The sequence below is a fragment of the Acromyrmex echinatior genome, chromosome 17 (assembly GCF_024713525.1).
Source record: "Acromyrmex echinatior isolate Ae372 chromosome 17, ASM2471352v2, whole genome shotgun sequence".
NCBI classification, from domain to species: domain Eukaryota; kingdom Metazoa; phylum Arthropoda; class Insecta; order Hymenoptera; family Formicidae; genus Acromyrmex; species Acromyrmex echinatior.
This window is the reverse complement of record NC_141868.1, coordinates 5,640,042-5,661,970: the sequence shown is the minus strand read 5'-3', so window position 1 is coordinate 5,661,970 and position 21,929 is coordinate 5,640,042. Positions and strand designations below refer to the sequence as shown.

Sequence of the window (21,929 nt, the reverse complement as noted above, 5' to 3'; positions counted from 1 at the left end):
AGTATTGATCTGTAATCAGTAAGTGGCGTAAAATAGGGAGTGTCGGAACAGATCCAATTAAGCAACCACACCCAACTAACTCTTCGGTATAGCCATGTATTTTTCCTGCAGTCAGAAGTATCTTGCCGAGGATTAGTGCGTCAGACAATACGGCCGACGAAACAACGTTTATATTAATTAACTAAAATCGATTATTACAGAAGATCCTATCTTCTTGGATAAGATCCGACATTGCGAACAAGAGGATCATATCAGATCCGAGTCTCATATCAGATATCTAGAGTCTTGTTTGGGATACCTTTGGGAATTTAAACGTTCATTACAGCGCGATGGAGGAGACAACGCTGTCAACGTTTTTGTCCGTGTCTTCCAGCTCACCGAATGAAGTCTCTACGAAGGACATGGAGGAAATGGAAATGGTGCAGTGGCTGGAGAACGAGGCATTACCGGGCTTTCGCATCTGGCAGCTTGCTGGCATCGTTCTCTCCGTTCTGCTAAGCATCGTCGTCGGGTTGTGCTGTTGCATTCGCTTCCGCGTGCCCAGAACAAAGCAGGAGATCGAGGCGGATTACATTCGCAAGAAAATCACCAAGAGTTTTCGGACTGAGCTCTCGAAGATCAGCAACACGGAGATGGACGAGATGAATCTGCAGAAAGGTAACGACGCAACTACCGCTTCGGAGATTGATAGCTATGAAGACTCGGTGTGATTTAGTTAATCAAGAGGAAAGGAAGAAAGGCAATAAATATGACAGAATAAATGTCGTAAAATTCGCTAAATAAAAAAAAATGAAAAAGATAAAAAGAATTACTTCTGCGGAGAAAAGCTTGTTTGTTTGATTCATATTTTAGGGATTCCTATAAAGATAAGAGAGAAGGTATTTATTTTATGATATGCTCTCTTTTTTTATCAGGATAAGTATTCTTCAACTTGGCTCATATATGCTACCTTTCTTTTTCATCTTGATGTAACTTCTCAGAAGATGTTTTAGAATACTGGAAGCTTAACTTGCTCTTCGCATCGCAGCTTTGGACAGAATCCGAAACGAACACGAGAAAGATACGTCCGCGATAGCGAAGGAGTGCACGGAAATGGAGCGCAGTGCTCACCAGGGCTTTCGATCCAGATTTAACGCCGTGTTCGGTGGGATGCGTGTGCGTTTCAATCAACGCGAGCACACAGAATTGGTGGACGCCACGATTTAACGACAGTGATGGATCGCCCTCTGATGTCCTATATGAAGAGATGAAAATGAACCTCTAAAAAATGTCTCATAATTTTCTCGTCGCACAAATTTAGGGATATCAAATAAAACAGAACAAAGTGAGAAATACATGGTTGCATTTAACAGATAAAACAGCTTTACAATAGTAGTAAGATTCTATACTGTGATTGGTTTTGTTCTTAGTTCCTCATTGGATCTAAACATATAAATCAAACGTATTAAAAAAACTTTATAACAGTTGCAAAGCTGCTTTCTCTACTGAATATAGCTTATATATTTCTCTTTTCGTGTATAAGGAAGGAAGATATATATATATGTATATATATGTATATATATATATATATATATATATATATATATATATATATATATATAAATCATTCTTTTTTTAAATAATTATATGTATGTTAGAATATAAAGAAAAATTTTAACTGTTGAAAAAGTTAAGAACTTTGAAGAGATAAAGTCAATGTCAATTTACGTAGGGAATAAAGGCTAGCAATAAATTGCATAACACTTTCATGACTAAATATAATCTTTATTTCATAGATATATTTTACACAAAAATTTATTTACTTTAGCATGCAACAGTGATCTATTAGCAACGAATAGTAATGCTTCTGAGAGTAACACTCCACGATGTGTTACAACATATTCCTTTTTTTTCTCTTTCTATCCTGTCGACATCGCTATCGATTAAAATTCTTTATATTGATTAATTATTTGTACTCTCTCGTTAACCGCGTTATCTTATTATCGCACATCGATTGATCTTATTATTCATTTATGTAATAGAAGTCATTGAATCTAATGATTAATGACAAAAAGGGACGAGAAAACTGTTATTAATATAAAATATATTATAGAAAATAATAAAGTCAAATTCGTAAAAAAGAATTGCAAAGTATAACGTTTTAAGAAAATAGTTAAATAAGATATAACATTAATACTTGCACTATTGCAATATTTGCAATATTCTCACTTCAATCATGTGTAAATTGACGAGTGTGCGACGTAACTCGAGAAATTAATTATTTCAATGACATGATCTTTAAAATAAAATAGAAGTAGGAAAAATAAGACAAAGAATTTCAAGATTGTTCGAGCGACTCTGCGTGCGTATGAGGAGCTTTTAAATAAATTAACGAAGCAGGAAAAAAGAAAACTCAATAAAAATAAAAGATACTACGGAAGATAAATGTTTACGAAAATAATTTTATTGAAATGGGAAAACATAGGAGACGAAATTGTTGTTCTACGAATCTTCGTTGTAGCAATAGTAACGTATCACTGTCGATTCCGTAAAAAAAAAAAAGATAAGGAACCTATCACCAATTAAAAGAACTATAGCGAGAAACGAGTCCATCGGTAGCCGATCTAATCTGCAACAGTCGGGTCAATTCAAAAACAAAACAAATTTTCTGTACGCAGTTCGTCTCTTCTCGTTTAAAAAAATGAGGATATTTATTATTAGCTACGACTAACGTTTAGCGAAAAGAGAAAGAAATAAAAAAAAGTCGTGCGTTGATATCATTCTACCGTTCATCGCCTGACAATTACTAAGGAATGCTTTCTATTTAATAACCACAAGTCGATACGAGTGTCATTTTATCTTTGTACCAAGAAAGATAAAATGCTTGTGAAAAAATAGAAAGTTTTCAAGATCTTACATCGCGATGCACGGTCTCTCGACTAAACAGATAACTCTTACGTTCCTGATCACAAGGATGATCGGTGATGAGATCGATCCTCGCCCTTCACTCGCGTGACTTTCACGCGACATTGATGATGATACGTACAATGTAACAAAATAGACTAATGTCTTTTTATCATCTTCCAGCGTGTCTCAACTTCTCTTAACGGAGAAATTCAGAAATCAGTCATCTAACTATTTCTTCTCTCTATTTTAATCATAATGTAACGTAACTTTCTCGACGCGTTCTTCTTTTTTTATGCATATATTCTCGGCTGTATATTTCAGCAATAATAATTGCCCGCAATGATGCTCGTCTATGATTAATAAAATTCGCCAAAGAAAAATTCATTTAATCGGGAGGGGGGGCGAGGGGGGATATATTGTTATGTCAGATTGTTAAAGCTAATTTACAATGTGCTTTCTGTTTCACTTGATTTTTACTTCTTATCCTCTTCTCGACTTTTGAATCAACAATCGCTTCTTGTTTTCTTTCGGAGTTCATCAATTTTTATCTTGGACGACAAAAAACGAAGAAACAGGAGGCCAAAGGCAAGAGATAAAAACCACAAATCAGAAAGCAAAGAGCACGTTATAGATTAGTTTTTAACACTTAGATTTTATATGTCTCTTTTGAATCCTTACATTCTAGAATCTTCGAGAATGCTCGATTTTATCTTGGATCTCGCATCCTCGTGAAATAGCCTGGATCCTTATGCTCTAACAACGTTGAAGTGTCTCCTTAAATTTTAAGAATCTTTGAATTCTTATGTTCTAGGATCTTTGCGTACTTAGAGTCTAGGGTCTTTGGATAATTAGGTGTTAGATTCTAGGAACTGTGGATCCTTAGGTTCTACGGTCTTTAGATTTTTGGATTAGATTCTTACAGAGAATTTTTGCGTCTCACTTAGGTATTCTAGGATCTTGGAATAATTCTATATCTTCGAGATGAGAAGTGAGAAAAAAAAGAAGGAACAATAGATGTAAAATACTTGTATCATCAAGCACTGCTTGGTCTGAAGTGGCGCAGAATTTGGATTCCAGAATGTTTGGATATTTGCTAGGTTGCTCTCTTAGAGCAGACTATGGGGACTGAATACGTTTTTTCCCCGAGCAGATTTTCGAGAAAAAAAAATATCAAGTCAAAAGCGCGTCGTATGAGAAGGAACTTTAATCGACTAGAGGATCCGACGACGTGTCAAAAATGCCGTGTGCATGTAATAAACACTGTACATTTTTTCTTCGGCGAGTTGAAAGAACTAGGAGAGTGTTGTTATAAAAGTTATAGCGTTTCCTATAGAAAGTCAGTTTGGTTCCTCCGATCTTAAATTTCGCTTATTGTGATCTCATGATTATTAAGTCATGAATCTTTGGACCTTGAATAGTCACGTCTTCGCATTATGTTCAAATGTTCGAGAATATTTTGTGGAACCAAACCTCATGACTACGCGCGGAAATTCAGAGGACTATCGCGAATACGCATGCAATGCTTTTAACGAGGTATGCATTTTTTCGACAATACGAGATTTGTGAAATAACAATGGGATTCCTCTAATTGATGAAGACTGGCCGGAAGTAAGATACATAGAAATTGAGAGAAAGAGAGAGAGAGAGAGAGAGAGAAATACATATGTATATAAGCGAAGAGAGAAAGAGAGCTCGCTACGAGGTAAGAGAGGTGTGTCTCCTCTAAAACAAGTCGGGGTGGCGTCGCAACGCACAACGTCGACAGCGACGACGATGGGCGTCTACGCGTGCCTTCACGAGATCTTGTTTCGCCACCACGAGAACTTCATCTTCGGGCTGAGATATTGGAAGCTGATGACCGAGTGCGGGATCAGGGCGAGTATCGGTAGGAAGCTGCCGCAGCTGCGACTTTTCGGCTCCTCATCACTTTCTACCATCGTTGCCGTCGTCTTGCTGGTGGTGGTGACGGTGGTGGTTGTCGTCGTGGTGGTCGCCGCCGGTGTCGAGTACGGATAAGGCGTCGACAGGGGATTGCATGTTATGTGGATGTTGTCGGAATTCCACTTATTCTCGCATCTCACGTCGACGTCTCTGTCCGCGAGACTCTTCCTTTTTTGCTTCTTTTCCGCGGCGATGCTCATATATCGCACGACGCCATTCCTCTCAGTAGTGCCATTTCCATCGCCGCCGACGTTGACCTCGCTCTTGAGAAACGAACTCTTAAGGGATGTTTTACGGTATACCTTTGATCGTGGCATCTTCATCGTTAGTTGCGGCAACGATGCCGAGCGAACCGTGGAGTCTGCGCCAATCGCGCTCTTCGGGGTCGTGCTGCTGGAAACATCACGACCCCGAAGAGTGGGTGACTGCGCGGTGAAGTGTTCTCTGTTTCTGCTCGTCGGGATCGTCATCGCGCCGTCGCGATAGCGATCACGGGGAAGAAAACAGGGAGAAACGGGAGTAGTGCGCGCTTCATTGGTCCCGGATTGCGAGACGAATGAAGCGTCCTTGAACCCTCAGCTCGGGAAACGCGAGAAAAAGGCGCAAGTCAAATCGTAGTTGGGGAAACGACAGTATTGCACGTCGGTGCGCAGCCAATCGCCGGAGCGATTCAGATAATCGGATCGCTTCTCGAGTTCGCGCGGACAATTAGCCGCCGCGGACTGCTTGTTAGCGAAGATCGTTACGACGAACTTGCCCGGCTTGAAGGTATTCAGCACGCGACGGATTATTTCATCGTACGATGTCTCCGAGACATTGCATTCGAACGACACGTACGAGAACTCGGGCTCTGGCGTGATGTGGATCGTCATGTAGCTGCCCTGAAAACAAATACAGAAGATAGCACCGCGATGCGTCATGGATAATTAAGATTCTCCGCGTTGCTGTGATATCAGATTACAAGATTCAAGATTATTAGATATGAAGAATGATATTATTCTTCTAGTTACAAATAGGGGTTAGGAGAGTCTTAATTATATCTAAAATATCCTTTACTTGAATTTATATATTAGAGGAGAATGTGGTATTATGGTCCTTGTAGATATAATGACTTTCGTGATATTTCCATTAGATGAATTCTAGTGGCTATTTATGAATCACTTGATTAGTAGCCGTTATGCAACAGCACTAATACATAATAGAAATTTATTGTAACGCATTTTTATTTTCGAGCATTTCGAAATGTTTTCAACATTTTAGCGTTTAATTATACGTAAATGAGTTATTTGTTATTTAATATTTTATTTGGTTGTACAAATACAATTTTTCGACTTATAAAAGGATAAACAATAGCATGGCATTTTGCTGACATAGCTGTCTAAACGTGATAATACAATCTATTTTTTCACATCGAAGTTACTCAATAAGTCCTTTGTAGCTCTATTGTTAATCTATTGCTTACATTATATGTTTTAATAGATTTTTAATACTGAAGAAATATGTATTTGCATACAATATTTTCTACAATATTTTATTGTTATTGTATATAATTTTTCATAATTTTGTGACCAAGTTTTTTAAAGGAAACCAATTTTTTAAAAATCTGTTTTGATAGAGATCACATTATCTTGTTCTTCTCCCCCCCTCTTTTCCCCCTCCTCCCTCTCTCTCTCTCCTTCAACTTATTATGCAATGTCCTTATATTTTTATAAATATCTTAACAAATATTTCATAACTTTGAGTAGAAGCGATTGAACAATACTTTGACGAATCATTAACTTCTCAAATACTAAATATCAAAATATTGATTAACAAAGAAGATATAAATGGGAGTACCACTTTCTCCTATATACACATAATGTGTGTGTGTGTGTGTGTGTGTGTGTGTGTGTGTGTGTGTGTGTAAAATAAGTTAAAATATTTTATTTCTTATAATTCTATTTTCATATTAATATATATTTAAATTGATATTATACTTTACGAACTGTTCAACTTTTTCAATCTTACGACTAAATGATTGTTTAAAATGATTTTCAATGCTTGCAACTTACGTTCTTAGATATCCCGTTCATAGAATATCCGCATGGCTCAAACAGGAAATCATCTATAATCATAGTGGGAATAAGCTTATCAATTCCCGACTTGACTGTCGCCTCATCGGCGGACGAGCAGACATCTCTGGTGAAGATCGACATTACGTCCGGATCTAGATGCGTCATGAGTATTTCCAGGGTTTGATCCGGCTCCGGTGGGTCCTGCAGCGACTTATCGCGGATCAGAGTGTAGAGATACCAGCAATCCGTCTCGGGCGAGCCCATGCAGTAAGCTTCGCCATCTGAAATAAGAAATAGAACTATAGTGATGGAACCAATGGAATTTCTGAATCAAGATCACACAATAAAGAAATTCACACAGTAGAACAACTTAAATTTGAAGAGTCTAATCACTCTATCTGCCTGTTTCCAGCTTACTTTCCTTCTATATAATAGAATGAAAATTAATTTGAAAAACTAATAATTACCAGAGAAGAGGGAATCCAGCAGAGCAACTTCTTCCTCGAACGTCTGATGCGGTGATATCTGAATCTCCGGTTTCTTGTAATTCTTTCGAGAATAAAAGACGTTCTGAAAGTGCGACATAAATTAATGAGTAAGAATTATACATATTATATTTACTCATACATATTATATTTACCCATTCTATTTTATATATCATTTTATATTTCATCGGCGATAATAAAATGGAAATAATGATAATTAGTGAAAAATGATAATAAGAAGATAATAACGAATAGAAAATAATAATGAGAAATAATTGAAAAATAACACTTTTGACAACAATGAATAAATATTAATACACAAATTCGAAGATAGATTCTAAACTGCTTATTTACAACTTTTTTATTTATTATCGCTAGCATTATTATTATAATTATTAGTACTATTATCGTTATCACCATCTAAATAATATCGATCACTTCGAGAAATAAGACTTCTTCAATTATCGTAGTTTATCTCTCTTTCGGCGACAACTAAGCAATCAACATCTAGAATACGTGATAATCTTCGATATCTTCGAGACAAGCAGGAAAAAATTATAGCGGTGAAATACATTTAGATCGAAGATGGGCCGATTTAAGGCCCATCTCACTTTAAAAAGTAATCGTGCCAATCTGGAAAAAGTGTGGCTAGATTTTCAATCCTTAAGAGTGAGATTTCAGAGTGATAATACTCTAAAAGTTTTAGAGACTGTATGATCAAAACATCCTTAAATCCGCGGTTCAAATCTCGCGCCCTCCGCCGCGACCTGAAGGTAGGAATAAATTGGACTGAAGTAAATCGCGCGTTCGAATTTCAACTCCGACATTTACACGATATTTCGGGCGATAGATAAAACCGACCTAATTGTAAAGCAACGAAGGGTTGGGTGAAAGAAAGGAAGTTGCGACTGAATCTTTTCACCTTCTGACACCGCCCGGTCAGAAAGATTCGCGAAGCGCGAAATGTGTTTCGGGCAGCGAGGGAGAAGTGTGCAGGTATGTCGCGGCGAGATAGGTGAGATCAATAAACCAGGAGGTGGTAACGAAACGCGTTTCGCGCGTGCCGGAGGGACACATATAGAGCCGCGTTTCTTATCCGCGCGCACTAGGTCAAGTTATATAGCTAAGCACTCCTGAGACCGAAGAATGTAGTGTCGAAGGAAAAGATCCCTTACCGCGCGGTCGTCCGCGATCAAAATCGTCCTGCTAAGAAGCATGTGCCGATATGAGATAGATTTGCGAGGTTTTTTTATATTAGAGGAAACTTTAATTAATGAAAATTAATCCTTCACGTGCGAAACCTTGACTCAAAATAATATATATAATTTATGTAATTTTTAATAATTTTTGATAATATATATAATTTTTCATGCACAAAATATGTATTATATGTATTATATTTTTTATATAAATACATACATATCATTATGTAATATTGTAATAAATATATTATATAAATATATTTATTTATTTCAGGTAACAAATTTATAAGATCTTTTTAAAATTTCTAAAATTTTGCTAAAATATAAAAATATATATTGTGTTCACTTTAATTAATATATTTCTTCTATTAAAGAAGACCTTACAGACCGCTGCTTCTAAAAAATCCTACCGCGATATAATTATTTTATGCCAACAATAATACAATGCCTTACGTAACTCTCTATTCTCGCGTCTCTATTCTTTTGAAATGTTTAGATCTGATATTTTCGAAAAAAAATCTAATTAATTATTATAGGAGAAGAGAAATAAAATCTGTTTTCACAATTATTTAATAATTTTTACTCCTGTTGTTTAAATTCTTCTCAGAATATCGTGATGTTAATTTGTGTCATAAATCTTTTATGTGTCCATGCTGTCGATCATTGCCATAATGTTCTTGTGATAACTTTACCTCAACATCGTCGAAGCCAGTGTATTCCTCAACCAGCTCCAGAAGTGGCTCCAAGCACTGTAGAGGTGTGGTGGTACCGCAAGTCTTCAGTATAAGTCTGCGTTTGGATACAAACATACTGCTTTCGCTGCAGAAATGATAAATAATCAATTGGTTAGCTGTTTTACTAACGGCGAAGTATGCGATTTTTATTAATCTTTAGCACATTCCAGACGATTCGTATAACTTAACTTATATAATAAACAGTAATATCCGTATGATATTTTGTAAGAATAGCACGTTTATTCGAGACGTTAATTCGTAAAAAAAAATCGTTAAGCAATTCTGAAAAATCTTCTTTGCGAAAAAAAAGAAAACGAAAGAGAAATAGCGATTAAAAAGATTAAAAAGATTAATTGATAATTCTACTTAATTTAATAGAAAGGTGAGAAACTTTTTATTTAAATTAAATTAAATTTAGAAAATTATTTATTTTTTTATATTAAAAGCAATTTTCAAAATAAATAGCAATCAAGAATTAAGAAGCTCAATCAATAATTTTACGTAATTTAAAAATGCGAGAAACTTCTTATTTAAATTAAATTAGATTAAATAATTACGTGACTATTTAATTCTTTAGAAAAACAATTTGTTTCAACCAGACAAAAATAAAGATTATTATTACGATATTTAAGGACTCGCAAGCCAATATTTTTTATGAATGGCTCGCAACATCAAAAATCTCAATAGTTATTTAAACGGAAATAAAAAGCGTGCATTTAAAATTACAATGACGCATATTTATCTCACTTTTTATTTTCTTTCTGCTTTAATTGTATCGCTCATCTGTTAATTGTGATAGATAATTATGACGGTATATAACGTTCGCATTATAGCGAAGGTCAGGAAAGAATAATAGTTATTAAAAGATATTTGCTTGGCTTCTGCTGATGTTGCTATTTCTGAACTGTGTTTCACTATTAGGCAGAAAGCGAACACTCGTAGACAATTTGCGCCAATCTACAAATATCCGCCAATGTGCCCGAAAATGCACGTGAATGTCCGCCGACATCGACGTTTGTCATGTCGACATATTACCCGATTATTCATTCATTTAAAGATAAGTATATTTTTTTTAATTACATTAACAACTTGATAAGAGCAGAAAAAAGATTTTATTTTTATCAAGATAACGTTCAGAATTGACCATCGACCACAATTATTTCTCGTTCATGTTCAGTAAGAACATTCAGTGAGAAAAATATGCAATTTATTCTCATTCATAAATGATTAATGTATATATTAGCATGAAAAGTTGAAATTATCATTTTTTTTATATCTTTCTTTATAAAAATTATATAATAATATACATATTTATATATTCTAAATAATACATTAATAATTTTATTAATAAAATCAATTTTATTTATTAGACTAAATTCCCATCTCTCGATGTTCTATACACATATTTTCCTTTTTTAACTTAAAAAGTTGTCGATTATTTCAGATTAAAAATATATATATATATATAAAACTTAAATCTAAATGTATATTTATTAGTAACATTTACATTTTTATTTTTTCACATCCACTTCAAATGAACGACTGAGAGAAAGCCGGATAACTTTTTATAAAAATTAATTTAAATATAAATCGCCAAAGGTTATCAGCGATAGACATTGACCCTAAGATTCTTTACCAAGACAACGAGAGTGATGGAGTCACACTTCTTACGAGTGTAAAAACGTGATAAACGTACATTGAAGTCGATAAGACCATCGAGCATTACCTCGTGTAATGTTATAATACATGTGGACGAAAAAATTTCATTGGTTTTCCGGTAGAGAAAAGAGAATGCATAATATCCGTATATTGAAACAAAATGACGAAACGTAAGTCAAATTGAAAAAATGTGTGTTGATATATTATTTACTTAACTAACAGAAACAATCTGTGTTAGCAAAGATTATAAAAATAAACTGCGAGGGTATTAGAAAAAAATAGCAGTATATAGTGTAAAAAAAATAGTAACGGTAGATAATAATACAATGAAAGTATAATTAAAAACATAAAGCAATAGTAATAAACATAAAGTAATAGTAATATTAGAAATAATAGATAATAATCTATAAATTATGATTTACTGCAAAAATTAAAATCATTCTAGAGATTAAATTCACATAAATGAAAAGTCGATCTCTTCATTTTAATAAAAAAAAAATTAAATTATAATAATAAAAACTAAATTATGTATCTTAATTATATACAGTGAGTACAAAAAATACTCGTACAGAGAAAATATTTTTTAAAAAAACTTTATTTTAAAAAAATAAATATTATCCAGCGGAAATAAGTCATTGAATCAATACGATAATTTCAATTTGACGTCGATTCGACGTTGAATTGATAATTATTTCTTGCCCTTGGGTAATTAACAATTTATTCATAAAGTATAAAATAGACTGTATGTTTCTTAAAATTATATATACCAAAAAGATGTGTATTAATTATAGAAAATATATCATCTAAAATTTCATACAGTCGAGAAATTTAGCTTATAAAATCAGAAATACGAACGAAACTCATTTGTATATGTTAGAACAGAATGTATTCATTATATAAAATTGCTAATTAATGTTTATTTTCTACAAATAAATCTTTTCTTATAAAAAATTTTCTTGTACGAATACTTTTTGCTCTCACTGTATCTTAATAAAAGGATTAATTTATTTGAAATATATTTATTTATTAAGGTAACAAAAATTTAAAGCAATGAATATAATAACCAAACTTCTTGCGGAAAAGTTTGGTTATTATTATTATTATATATATTTAAAGAAATTATTTTGGAAATATAAAGAAACTCAAGTCTCAATTGTAATTCCATTAGTCGTACGTAATTTAAAAAAAAATGTATGTGTATGTGTATATGAATGTGTCAATATAAATCACATACCTACATTTATTTGACGAGTGGAAAGTCGCAGCTAAAATATGACATTTTCGCTTTTAAGTATTAGACAGTAGATATTTAAATATTAAATATAGAAAATAATATTCGTACTCGAATTCATATTCAATTCCATTCAATTATTATATTTAACATTTACTCGTTTTCTCTTTATGATTTTTAATACGTGCGCTTTATTGTTATACTTTCATTTAATGGAAAATAATAAATACAATACGTCAATATGCATAAAGGAACCACAAATCAAATTTAAAACATCTTGTTTTTATATTTTTTTCACAGAAATTTTATTTATATAATATATATATGTTATCTCTTATTTGTGTTTAAATACTTCTGAGTCTATTTTACTTAATATATATAATAATACATGCAAAACTTTTTTAACAAAATTTTATTTATTAGATTGAAAAGTTTTTATCTCGAATGTGAGTTGTAAATTAAGTATATATTGAATTTTGCACAATCGGATGACACACGTTTGTTCTTTCTCTATTACAATAAGATTTCTATTTTAAATGAAATACTTGGATTTCAATACTTTCCCTCTAAAGATGCAAGGACTTTAAGAAAGCTACTTACAAAAAATAGTCGTCTTAAATAATAAACTATTACTTTGATCATTTTTGCAAAATCTTAATCTTGATATTCAACAGCAAATTTAAATTTTTCTCACTTTAACAGATATAAATTAAATAAATAAATAATTGTTTAACTAATAAATAATTAATATTATATAAGAAGCTAATTTTTTAGAGAAATTTCATGAACGTTCAGCAAATTTCGTGAAAAACTGTTCTCTCGTCATTAACTGGAAGATATCGATCAGAGTCACAAAAGAAAAAAGAAACAAAGCACAAAAAATTCTTTGTTAGGAGACCTTCAGATTAGCAACGGATTTCCAAACTAGCAAGATAATTAATGGACATAACCCAAAAGCAGGCAGATCAATTTGTGGAAAATCATTTCTTGTTGGAAGAGTATTGCTTTTTGGATTTTTATAACAAGACCTTTTTACTTATACTTTTTATTCATTGTTTCTTTTGCTTTTCTTTCAATTTCGTATTCTTCCCATTTTCCTTTACCTTTTACGCTTTTATTATTAATTGATACTTTTTCTATTATTATAGGATGATTTATAAAATCCTTAGTAAACATGATTGGATCGTTCATGTTCTTTACATTTTTTTTCTTTGAAAAACTAGGAGTATCAAGTAAAAGTTATTACATTTACATACAATTTTTTATAACATTTATATACAAATTTATATAAAATTTATTACATTTATATACCATTTTTTAAAAATATGGTATCTTATAAATACTTCCTAAAAACGTAAGTTATAAAGTATATGTAAGAATCATTTAATAATTTTTGTGTATTTATTAAAATAATGAAAATTAAACTGAGGCACGAATAACCCATCGTGTGTACAAATTAAGAAGAAAAAGGTTTATAAAACATATCCTAATTGCTTCATTTTCGAAATACAGGATTGTTCTATGCCCTTGATGTAAAAATGTAATTCAGTACAGAAAAACGATTTTTAATGTACATAAATCAAATTTAAAATAAAATTTAAATTAAAATATTTAATAAATAAATAAATAAATAAATAAATAAATTTAAAATAAATATAAATATAATAAATTTTAAAATAAAACAGTTCAGGATATACATTCATAAGACCTTTTCTTCCTAAAAGGTCAAAGAATATCCTTTTCAATCTTTTGTATTTATTTATAAGAACTCTGTATTCTATATATGTTTCTTTTTTAGGAGAATATATATATTTCAATAAATTAAATGCATCATTCTAAAATTCAATAACTTTATCCTGAATTCCAAACAAAATTTCATGATTTTCTCTGATGTTTTCAATAATATTTTAAAATCTTTTGTGTATTTTCGTTCTGATTTGGAAACAACTATCACAACATTTGTTGACAAACATTTTGTTGAGAGAATAATACAAGTATAACACAGCAATATAAATTACTATTAATGTTGTTTGGATTTAATTGTTAAGTTGATAATATTCCCAAACTGCATACATATAATGTACATATTAAACTTCTTTAAAACCAAGAATTTTAACTTTTCAGAAAATTTTGCAAAATTTTCTTATTCTTTTTCCTGATTTCTACCTTTGATCGGTTTCCCTAATATTTCCTTAATTTCCAATTTTACGGCAATCCTGATTTCTTTCCAAGATAATAAATTACCACTCCTAATTAGTAATAGAAAATACTAGAAGATTCGTTTGGTGCAATTATTATCGACTGGAATTAAGCGAATGACTCGCGCGGAGGGTTAAAACGCGTGAAAGTGTCACCTTGACCATATTTATTTATAGGGGCGGTTCAGCGGCGGCACTGGGTCGACTCGCGCACCCTCAAATATTCTGGAACCGGGGCACGTCGCATCCCATCCCATCCCATCCCATTTCATCCCGCCCCGTCCCATCCCGCTGCGTCGCGGCCGGCCGGGCCGGGCCGGGCCGGACGGTGCACCTCTTCTCCATCAAAACAATTCGATATATCGATTATACCACACCGGTACATGGGCGACTGAGTGCCCTTCCTCTCCCCCCCTCTCTCTCTCTCTCTCTCTCGCTCTCTTCTCGGAACGCCCCTCGGAACACCAACCCGCTCTCGGCTTTCTACGCACGTCACGAAAAATTGCGCCGTTGCTCGCACCCCCGAACACCCGCACTTACTTCTCGCCTATACGCGAACAATTAGCCCCGTCTGATGAGGATTACGTCGTTGCTCCGGTGGAGATTTAACAGCAAAATTTTAGCCAGGGAGTGACGTGCTGAATCCACTCACTTCAACATAGATTTATCATACACGAGGAAAATGTCTGGTTGGAATTCCGGTTGAAAATGAGCAAATCCGAATTTTAATCTTCCAGAAAATTTTGCAAAATTCCCTGATTTTTCTCTGATTTCTCTGACCATTTTCAATTTCCCTGACTATTTCTTGATTTCCAGTTTTGTAGGAAATGTTTATATTCCGTATAGGAAACGTTCTGACGCAAACTTTATATGCACACATATACATATATTCGGGAATTCATTTATATAAAGTTTCCTTTCCCAAATGTCTAGTATTCATATGTTTCATATAATAGGAAAAAGTAATTTAAAAATGTCTTACAAATCTGAAAATACTGATATCTTATTTTATAAGAAAAAAAAAACGAATGACTGAAGTGAACAGACCTTATCTTTGTATCGAACTTTAAATTGGAATTGAAAGCTGTCTGCTAAAATCTATTTGAGATATCTTGAAAAATATAATTTTTCTTCTCAAACTGAAATGCAAAAATTCTGTTTCAGCCATTATAATTAGTTGAAAATATTGTATCTCCTCAAAAGATTCTCAGTTAAAAACAGCAAAGAAAAGAGATTGAAAAATACTTTTGAAGGAGAACGGCAGCTTGTTTCCAAGTGATATAATCCGAGTTTTGTCGAGCTGAACGGAGTTTTGGCTGACATACGTCGATTTCTGACAGACATCGCTAAAACTATCTAGAAGAAATCTACTTCAAAGTAAATTACATAATTTAGATAAACAAAATCTTATCTATAGATCTGAGTTTCAAAACCATGCATTGCTGTAACCCTCTGTATTGCGCGTCTTTTTATATAAATATCTGCAGAGGATAACGTTCGATGTTCCTCAAATATTTATACGAAGTTTCCTAATCAATACTTTTACACTACAATCTATAATTGCAAAATAAAAATCGGTATTCAATATAAAATAGAAATCTGGTAATATTTGCTTAAGACTTTAGTCGTTCATTTTCTTTCTTTAAAATAAATATCAATGTATTTTCAAATTTATAAATAAATTTCTTAGAGAATAGATATTTTTTTCTATTGTATGAAAAATATAAGCATTAACTGTAGAAACATTAACTGAAGGACACTTCTATTATTATTATATTATATGAGTAATCACAATTATATTAGGCGAAATATTACAATTTAAACTTGTAAAACTCCTAAAAGTATCGCAACAGGAGATCTGTCGGTGCATTGATTCCTTGAGCAAACTCTTATTAAATCCCTCTCTCTCATTAAATCTCAAAACTCTTTCTTTCTCTCACCATCGACTCAGTTTATTACTTTAGTGTGATTTTCGGCTTAATTTTGGCATATATAAGCGAAACTTACCTGAGAACATAGGCGTCCACTTGATCGTTACGACAAAAACTGATAATTTCGCAACGGACTATCTTCAGTAACGACTCCCATTTTTGCCTGCAAAAATAATAGCGATTTATTTATTTATTTGTTAGCGTGGCAAATTAATTGTTAATTTGTATTTAAATTAAAATTTAAACACAAGCCACTGTGTCATACATATATCCTTAAAAATTTCAAGAATTATGTTACTATAGAATGCTATTTTACGATCAGTAAAATATAAACTACAGAAATTTGTTTATACATGATCGTCTCATTTTTATCATACCAAAAATTTAATAGACATCTTTTAAACATTGTAACTATGTGCTATTCGATAAGTTTGATAAATTTTTCGTATGTAATAATTTTATCACAAATTACAATCACACAAATTTAACGTTGGACCACATAAATAATTTACAATCCGGAAATTAGATCACGTATTCTCTTATGTATTTTGATGCTATAAATCCGATATCCAAATTGCTCCATCACGTCAAGATTTTTTTTATCGTCGGAAAATAGCTCGATTTTTCCAGTTTCTTTAGAGCCATTTATAGCCTGGTTTTTAATATCTTTTATGCCCTCCTATGAATTCAAGTACGTAATATGTAATCATTTTTAACCTATCAGTTTAACATATTAAATGATTCTAAAAATACTAAAAAATCAAGTTTTTTCTATTAATAAAAAAAATTATAACGTGCTGGAGCAATTTGGATATTGGATTCGGTTTCAGAGTATTAAACATAAAAATACCGTAATCCAATCTCTGAATTAAAAAATGTTTTGTGTGTCTGTGTTATAATTATCTTCTTAAAATAATATTTTATGATGAAATCAATAACCACATAAATAATTTATAAATTTTATAAATTATATGAAACGGCTTTGAGATTAAATCAAATTAATTAAAAAAGGAGCATATAAGCCAACGCTGATTATTATTTGCGAGTAATATCTTCAAAATTTATTTGTTACATCACAAAAGAAATTTTAAAAAGAAATTTTAAGAAAAGCAAAACATTTTATTGTAAAAACTCTTTCTATTATGATAATGTGAGCAAATTTTTAAAAATTAACGGTTAAAATATTGAAAGTGACCCAATAAAGATCAAAACATTTATTAATTATTTATATTAGTGATGTAAATAAATTTTAAAGATATTACTCGCAAATAATAACCAGCGTTGGTTTATATGCTCCTTTTTTAATTAATTTGATTTATAAATTATTTTTGGTATCATATAAAATAAAAAAAATAAAGTAATGACAAGCTTTATAATCTTTATATTATGTAGAATTAATGTGTACATTAACTATAAAATAATTTGTTCAATTATATATATTATATATATATATATACATTAATTCTACACATAAAATTTATATAGTTGCTATCATTATATCTTCTTCTTTGAATGTGTGTAAATAATATAAAATTTATTTTTACAATTAAAAAATTTCATTGAAATCAAAAGATTTCACATAAAATTTGTACAATCGCTATCACTATGTATTTTTCTGTGAATGTGTAATATAATCTTTATTTTTATAATTAAAAAATATTTCATTGAAATAAAAAAATTTATAAGAGAATATAAGAATCCTTAATCATATATTTACGCGAAATACGTACTTTTTGTTACATTACAATAAAATTTTCATGATAAAGTTAGACGTATTTTCCATGAAAAATATTTAATATTCAAGGGATTATCGTAATCTTTTCTAAATTGAAGATTTGAGAAATGATTTATCTTTCAACCATCCAATGTGGATGGTTGAATAATGTAAGTAATTCTTGTTCCATCGTTCGAGAGAACTGCTGTCCGAGGAGAATTTGATCTAATTCTACGAAGGATTCAGCGATTACAATTTCGCGCGTGTTAACGGAGCCACGGATCAGCATTTCGTCCGGCTTGCGCTCGCTTCTTCATCAGCCGACAGTGGTAGGCTTCTAAATTTATTGTCGTCGCGATATGCAAAAATAAACAGTAGTCTCCCGGTCTTACTACGTAGTGCACCTCAGGAGGTTCAACGACACCCTGACGTAAACCCTGCACGTAAACAACAATCGGAACGCGATGAATCGCGCTGTTATCAATCAGCGGTTACATAATTGCCACGTAAACGCGCTGCATATAGATACATATTTACAGGTTGAGCAAAACCTTGCTCGTATCTTTTATTGCCAATAACTTTCAAACATTTCGATTATTTTTCTGCAGTCGGATATCGAATATTTTCACTGAATGGATAAGTTTGAGACTAAGAAGTCAGAGATAAATATATAGTAGTAGCAACTATTGCAGGTGAAAACTGTACAAATTTTATATTATGTAGACTTAACGTAACATAGAAAAGTACATAGAAAAGTTGAATAAATGCTTTATAGTTACTGAAATTATAAAAGATTATCTCAAAGAAAAAGATATAGAAGCATCAGAAAATGATTATGTAAGTTTTTATTTGTAGAATTAATGTACATAGTGTTGAATAAACTACCTTATAGTTACTGAAATTATAAAAGATTATCTCAGAGAAAAAAATATAGTGGTAACAAAAATAGTGACAACTATATAAGTTTTATATATGTAGAATTAATGTATAGTTGAATATAAACTATTTTATTACAACCCATTATTTTATAACAGCCCATTCAACTATGTATGACTTTTACATATATCTCGTATAATTGCAATTATAATATAAAACAGTTTATTTAACTACACATATTAACTACACAGTTTATTTATAATAACTACACATATTAATTCTATATAACTTGAATAGTGAAACTTGAATAGTTGCACTATAAAATAGTTCATTAAATTATGCACATTACTTCCACATATAAAACTTGTATAGCTGCAATAATATAAAACAATTTATTCAATTATGCACATTAATTCTGCACATAAAATGTTTGTAGTTGCAATTATAAAACTATGTAACATTAAACTATGTATTAATTTTATGTATAAAGCTTGTATAGTTGCAACTATTAAACAGTTTATTCAACTTTATGCATTAATTCTACATATAAAATTTGTACATTATCACTGTGTCTTTCTCTAAAGATGTTAACGAATTGAAAGAGAGTAAAAGTATTCCGTTTCACTCGTAATTTGCGTAATACATCATTTATCCTTGTTATTTATAACTTATTCTTATCGTTTACCGACTTAAATATACGAGCAAATGATCATCATGTGTATTATGCATAAAAAAATTCACTCCGAGAGACTTATCGATATCAATAGTTTGATAACTCTGATATCAACATAAAAAGCTACGAGATCACATTTATACGAGATTCTTAATCGGGTTTAATAACATCCGTAGTTGTGAAATTGACCAATCGCGGTCGTTCCATTCTTCGGAGAAACAGCTATGATTGGACAATTTCATAACTACGGATGTTATTAAACCCGATTAAGCGTGCCAGAGCTGTAACAGAAGTCATAGATTTTCACATTTGCGGATGTGCTCCGAAATAAGCGCTTAAATTACTCCAGACTGACGTAATAGCAATAAAAGCGAAAAAATATCTAAATTCTTAAGAAATGTAGAAAAAGATGTATTAAGCCGTTTTAAGATTTTCACATGTCGACACTAATTTTCAGAGAAAGTTTCTTATTACCTCCACTTTTCTTTTCGAGTTAACAGATTACTTTTACATGCTTTGCTTCTACATTCTTTGCAATTCCTACATTCTTAAGAAACGTAACTATGGATAAGATTTTTAAGAAAGCAGATAAAATTTTACAGAATGGATAAGATTTTTAAGAAAGCAAGTAGGATTTTAAACAGAAGCTTATTTCCTTGACACATAATAAGCTTTTATAGGCGTTTATTATTCGCCTGTTACGAAGCATTACTTTTTAGAAAATTCGAATCAATCTTATCAATCTTATCACACTTGGCGATTCTCGCAGGTGGTGCGGTGCCCGAATTTAGGGTTTATTTTTGGAAAATAGCGAAAACATATACACGCGTAGAAAATCGACCGGGACGACGTGAACCATCAGTCTAGCTTATGACTCCCAACGGTCGACGCCGGCGCGGCTCGTCATCGTCCGTCCTGGCCTGGCCGGCGTCGACTGTCATCGTTCTCGCGGGATGGAGGAGCAGGCGGAGGAGGAGGTCGTGTCGGAGGCAGCAGCGAGACGCCGGCGGACAGCGTACTTACCGTGGTATCTGTCGGAGATCACCTTGATGCTGCTTGAGACTCTTGGAGCTGATGAACCAGAGTTCAAGAAGCTTCTCGACACCTTCGAAGAATTGTACGTTGTCGGCGCAGTCGTCCTTGGTGTCCGCCATCCTCTCGCTGTCGTCGGTCTCGTTTCGCGGTCTCGTCTTCGCCCAAAAATTGCAAAGCGGCACGCAATTGTATGATTCACGTCTCTCTCCTTCTTTCCTCTTCTGTCTTCGTCGTGGCTCACGTATCTCTAATCTTGCGCCGATTGACTGAAATTTTTATGAATCTACACGGAGCGTTAAGACTTCAAAGCACTACTCCCGGTAACGCGCGCTTGTAGACTGACTTGACACATTAGCCCCGCCAGAGGCACACCGATTGACTGATTGACGGACGGATAGTCGCCGGTGCTGCCAGGCATGCTGCGCCGCCGCCACCACCACCGCTGCCTACCGCCTCCGCCGTCGTCATCGCCGCCACCGTTAGCCAACCGCCGCGCTGCACGGTTCGCGCGCTTCTGCAGCGTGGCGCTGCACGCGGCACTTCACGGAACTATACCCGCCGCCGGTCGCCGATAGGCGGCACTGGCGTATGCGCGCGCGCCGCAGCGCGATGAATAGCTTCGAAAACGAAATACTGATTATAAATGTCGGAATGAATATTTTTCTTAGAATTTTTCATATAATTTTTCATAAAATTTATACATAAACTTTAGAATTTGTATGATTTTAACTTTTTAGAAAAAATTTTATAACTTTTTTTCAGATTATTTCAAATTGCAAATGTTCTTCTCTAATAAAAATTTTCCTAAAAACTTCATATAATTTTTCAAAAATTTTCGGATTAAATTTCAGAATGTTTTTTAGAATCTCATCTTTTAACTTTTTAGAATATTTTTTCGGATTTTTTATACGAATTGAAACAATTTGTCTAATAAAAATTTTTCTTAGAATTTTTCATATAATATTTCAGAATTTTTACATAAATTTCAGAAATTTTTGAATAATTTCTGAATAATTAAATATGAATAATTTTATAATCTTTTAAAAAAGTTTTATAAATTTTTTCATTTGAAACAGTTTTCCCCTAATAAAAATTTTTCTAAAAATTCTTCATATATTTTTTCAAAAATTTTCTAATTTTTATATAAATTTCAAAATTCTTTTTTAGAATCTCTAATTTTGCAACTTTTTAGAATATTTTCCAGATTTTTTATACAAATTAAAACAATTCACTAAATAAAAATTTCTCATAAAATTTTTATATAAATTTCAGAAATTTTCAGTTTCTGTATTATATAATTTTTTGAAAAA

At 32.3% G+C, this 21,929-nt stretch overlaps 3 protein-coding genes across 3 annotated transcripts; 1 reads left to right on the top strand and 2 right to left on the bottom strand.

Annotated features, from left to right (window-relative positions):
* The first annotated feature begins 124 nt into the window (after positions 1-124).
* LOC105144603 (uncharacterized) lies at positions 125-2,546 on the top strand. Its single transcript, XM_011053584.2, has 2 exons — positions 125-657; positions 1,028-2,546. The coding sequence occupies exons 1-2, from the start codon at positions 330-332 to the stop codon at positions 1,204-1,206; spliced, it is 507 nt and encodes a 168-aa protein (XP_011051886.1). The 5' UTR covers positions 125-329; the 3' UTR covers positions 1,207-2,546.
* Positions 1,744-5,297, bottom strand: LOC147906918 (uncharacterized). Its single transcript, XM_087414933.1, has one exon. The coding sequence runs from the start codon at positions 5,295-5,297 to the stop codon at positions 4,680-4,682; it is 618 nt and encodes a 205-aa protein (XP_087271059.1). The 3' UTR covers positions 1,744-4,679.
* A 105-nt stretch (positions 5,298-5,402) lies between these two features.
* On the bottom strand, positions 5,403-21,076 carry SamDC (S-adenosylmethionine decarboxylase). The gene is made up of 6 exons (XM_011053586.2): positions 20,608-21,076; positions 16,398-16,484; positions 9,261-9,387; positions 7,349-7,451; positions 6,879-7,162; positions 5,403-5,708 (listed from the first exon to the last, which is right to left on the bottom strand). The coding sequence occupies exons 1-6, from the start codon at positions 20,736-20,738 to the stop codon at positions 5,403-5,405; spliced, it is 1,038 nt and encodes a 345-aa protein (XP_011051888.1). The 5' UTR covers positions 20,739-21,076.
* Positions 21,077-21,929: the final 853 nt, after the last annotated feature.

Excerpts from the sequence above, each read along its gene's own strand:
- LOC105144603 (XM_011053584.2), top strand. The coding sequence starts at position 330 with ATGGAGGAGACAACGCTGTCAACGTTTTTGTCCGTGTCTTCCAGCTCA. Across the intron at positions 658-1,027 it reads CGAGATGAATCTGCAGAAAG|CTTTGGACAGAATCCGAAAC; the intron begins GTAACGACGCAA and ends TTCGCATCGCAG.
- LOC147906918 (XM_087414933.1), bottom strand. The coding sequence starts at position 5,297 with ATGACGATCCCGACGAGCAGAAACAGAGAACACTTCACCGCGCAGTCA.
- SamDC (XM_011053586.2), bottom strand. The coding sequence starts at position 20,738 with ATGGCGGACACCAAGGACGACTGCGCCGACAACGTACAATTCTTCGAA. Across the intron at positions 9,388-16,397 it reads GTGGACGCCTATGTTCTCAG|CGAAAGCAGTATGTTTGTAT; the intron begins GTAAGTTTCGCT and ends TCATTTCTGCAG. Across the intron at positions 7,163-7,348 it reads GCTGGATTCCCTCTTCTCTG|ATGGCGAAGCTTACTGCATG; the intron begins GTAATTATTAGT and ends TTCTTATTTCAG.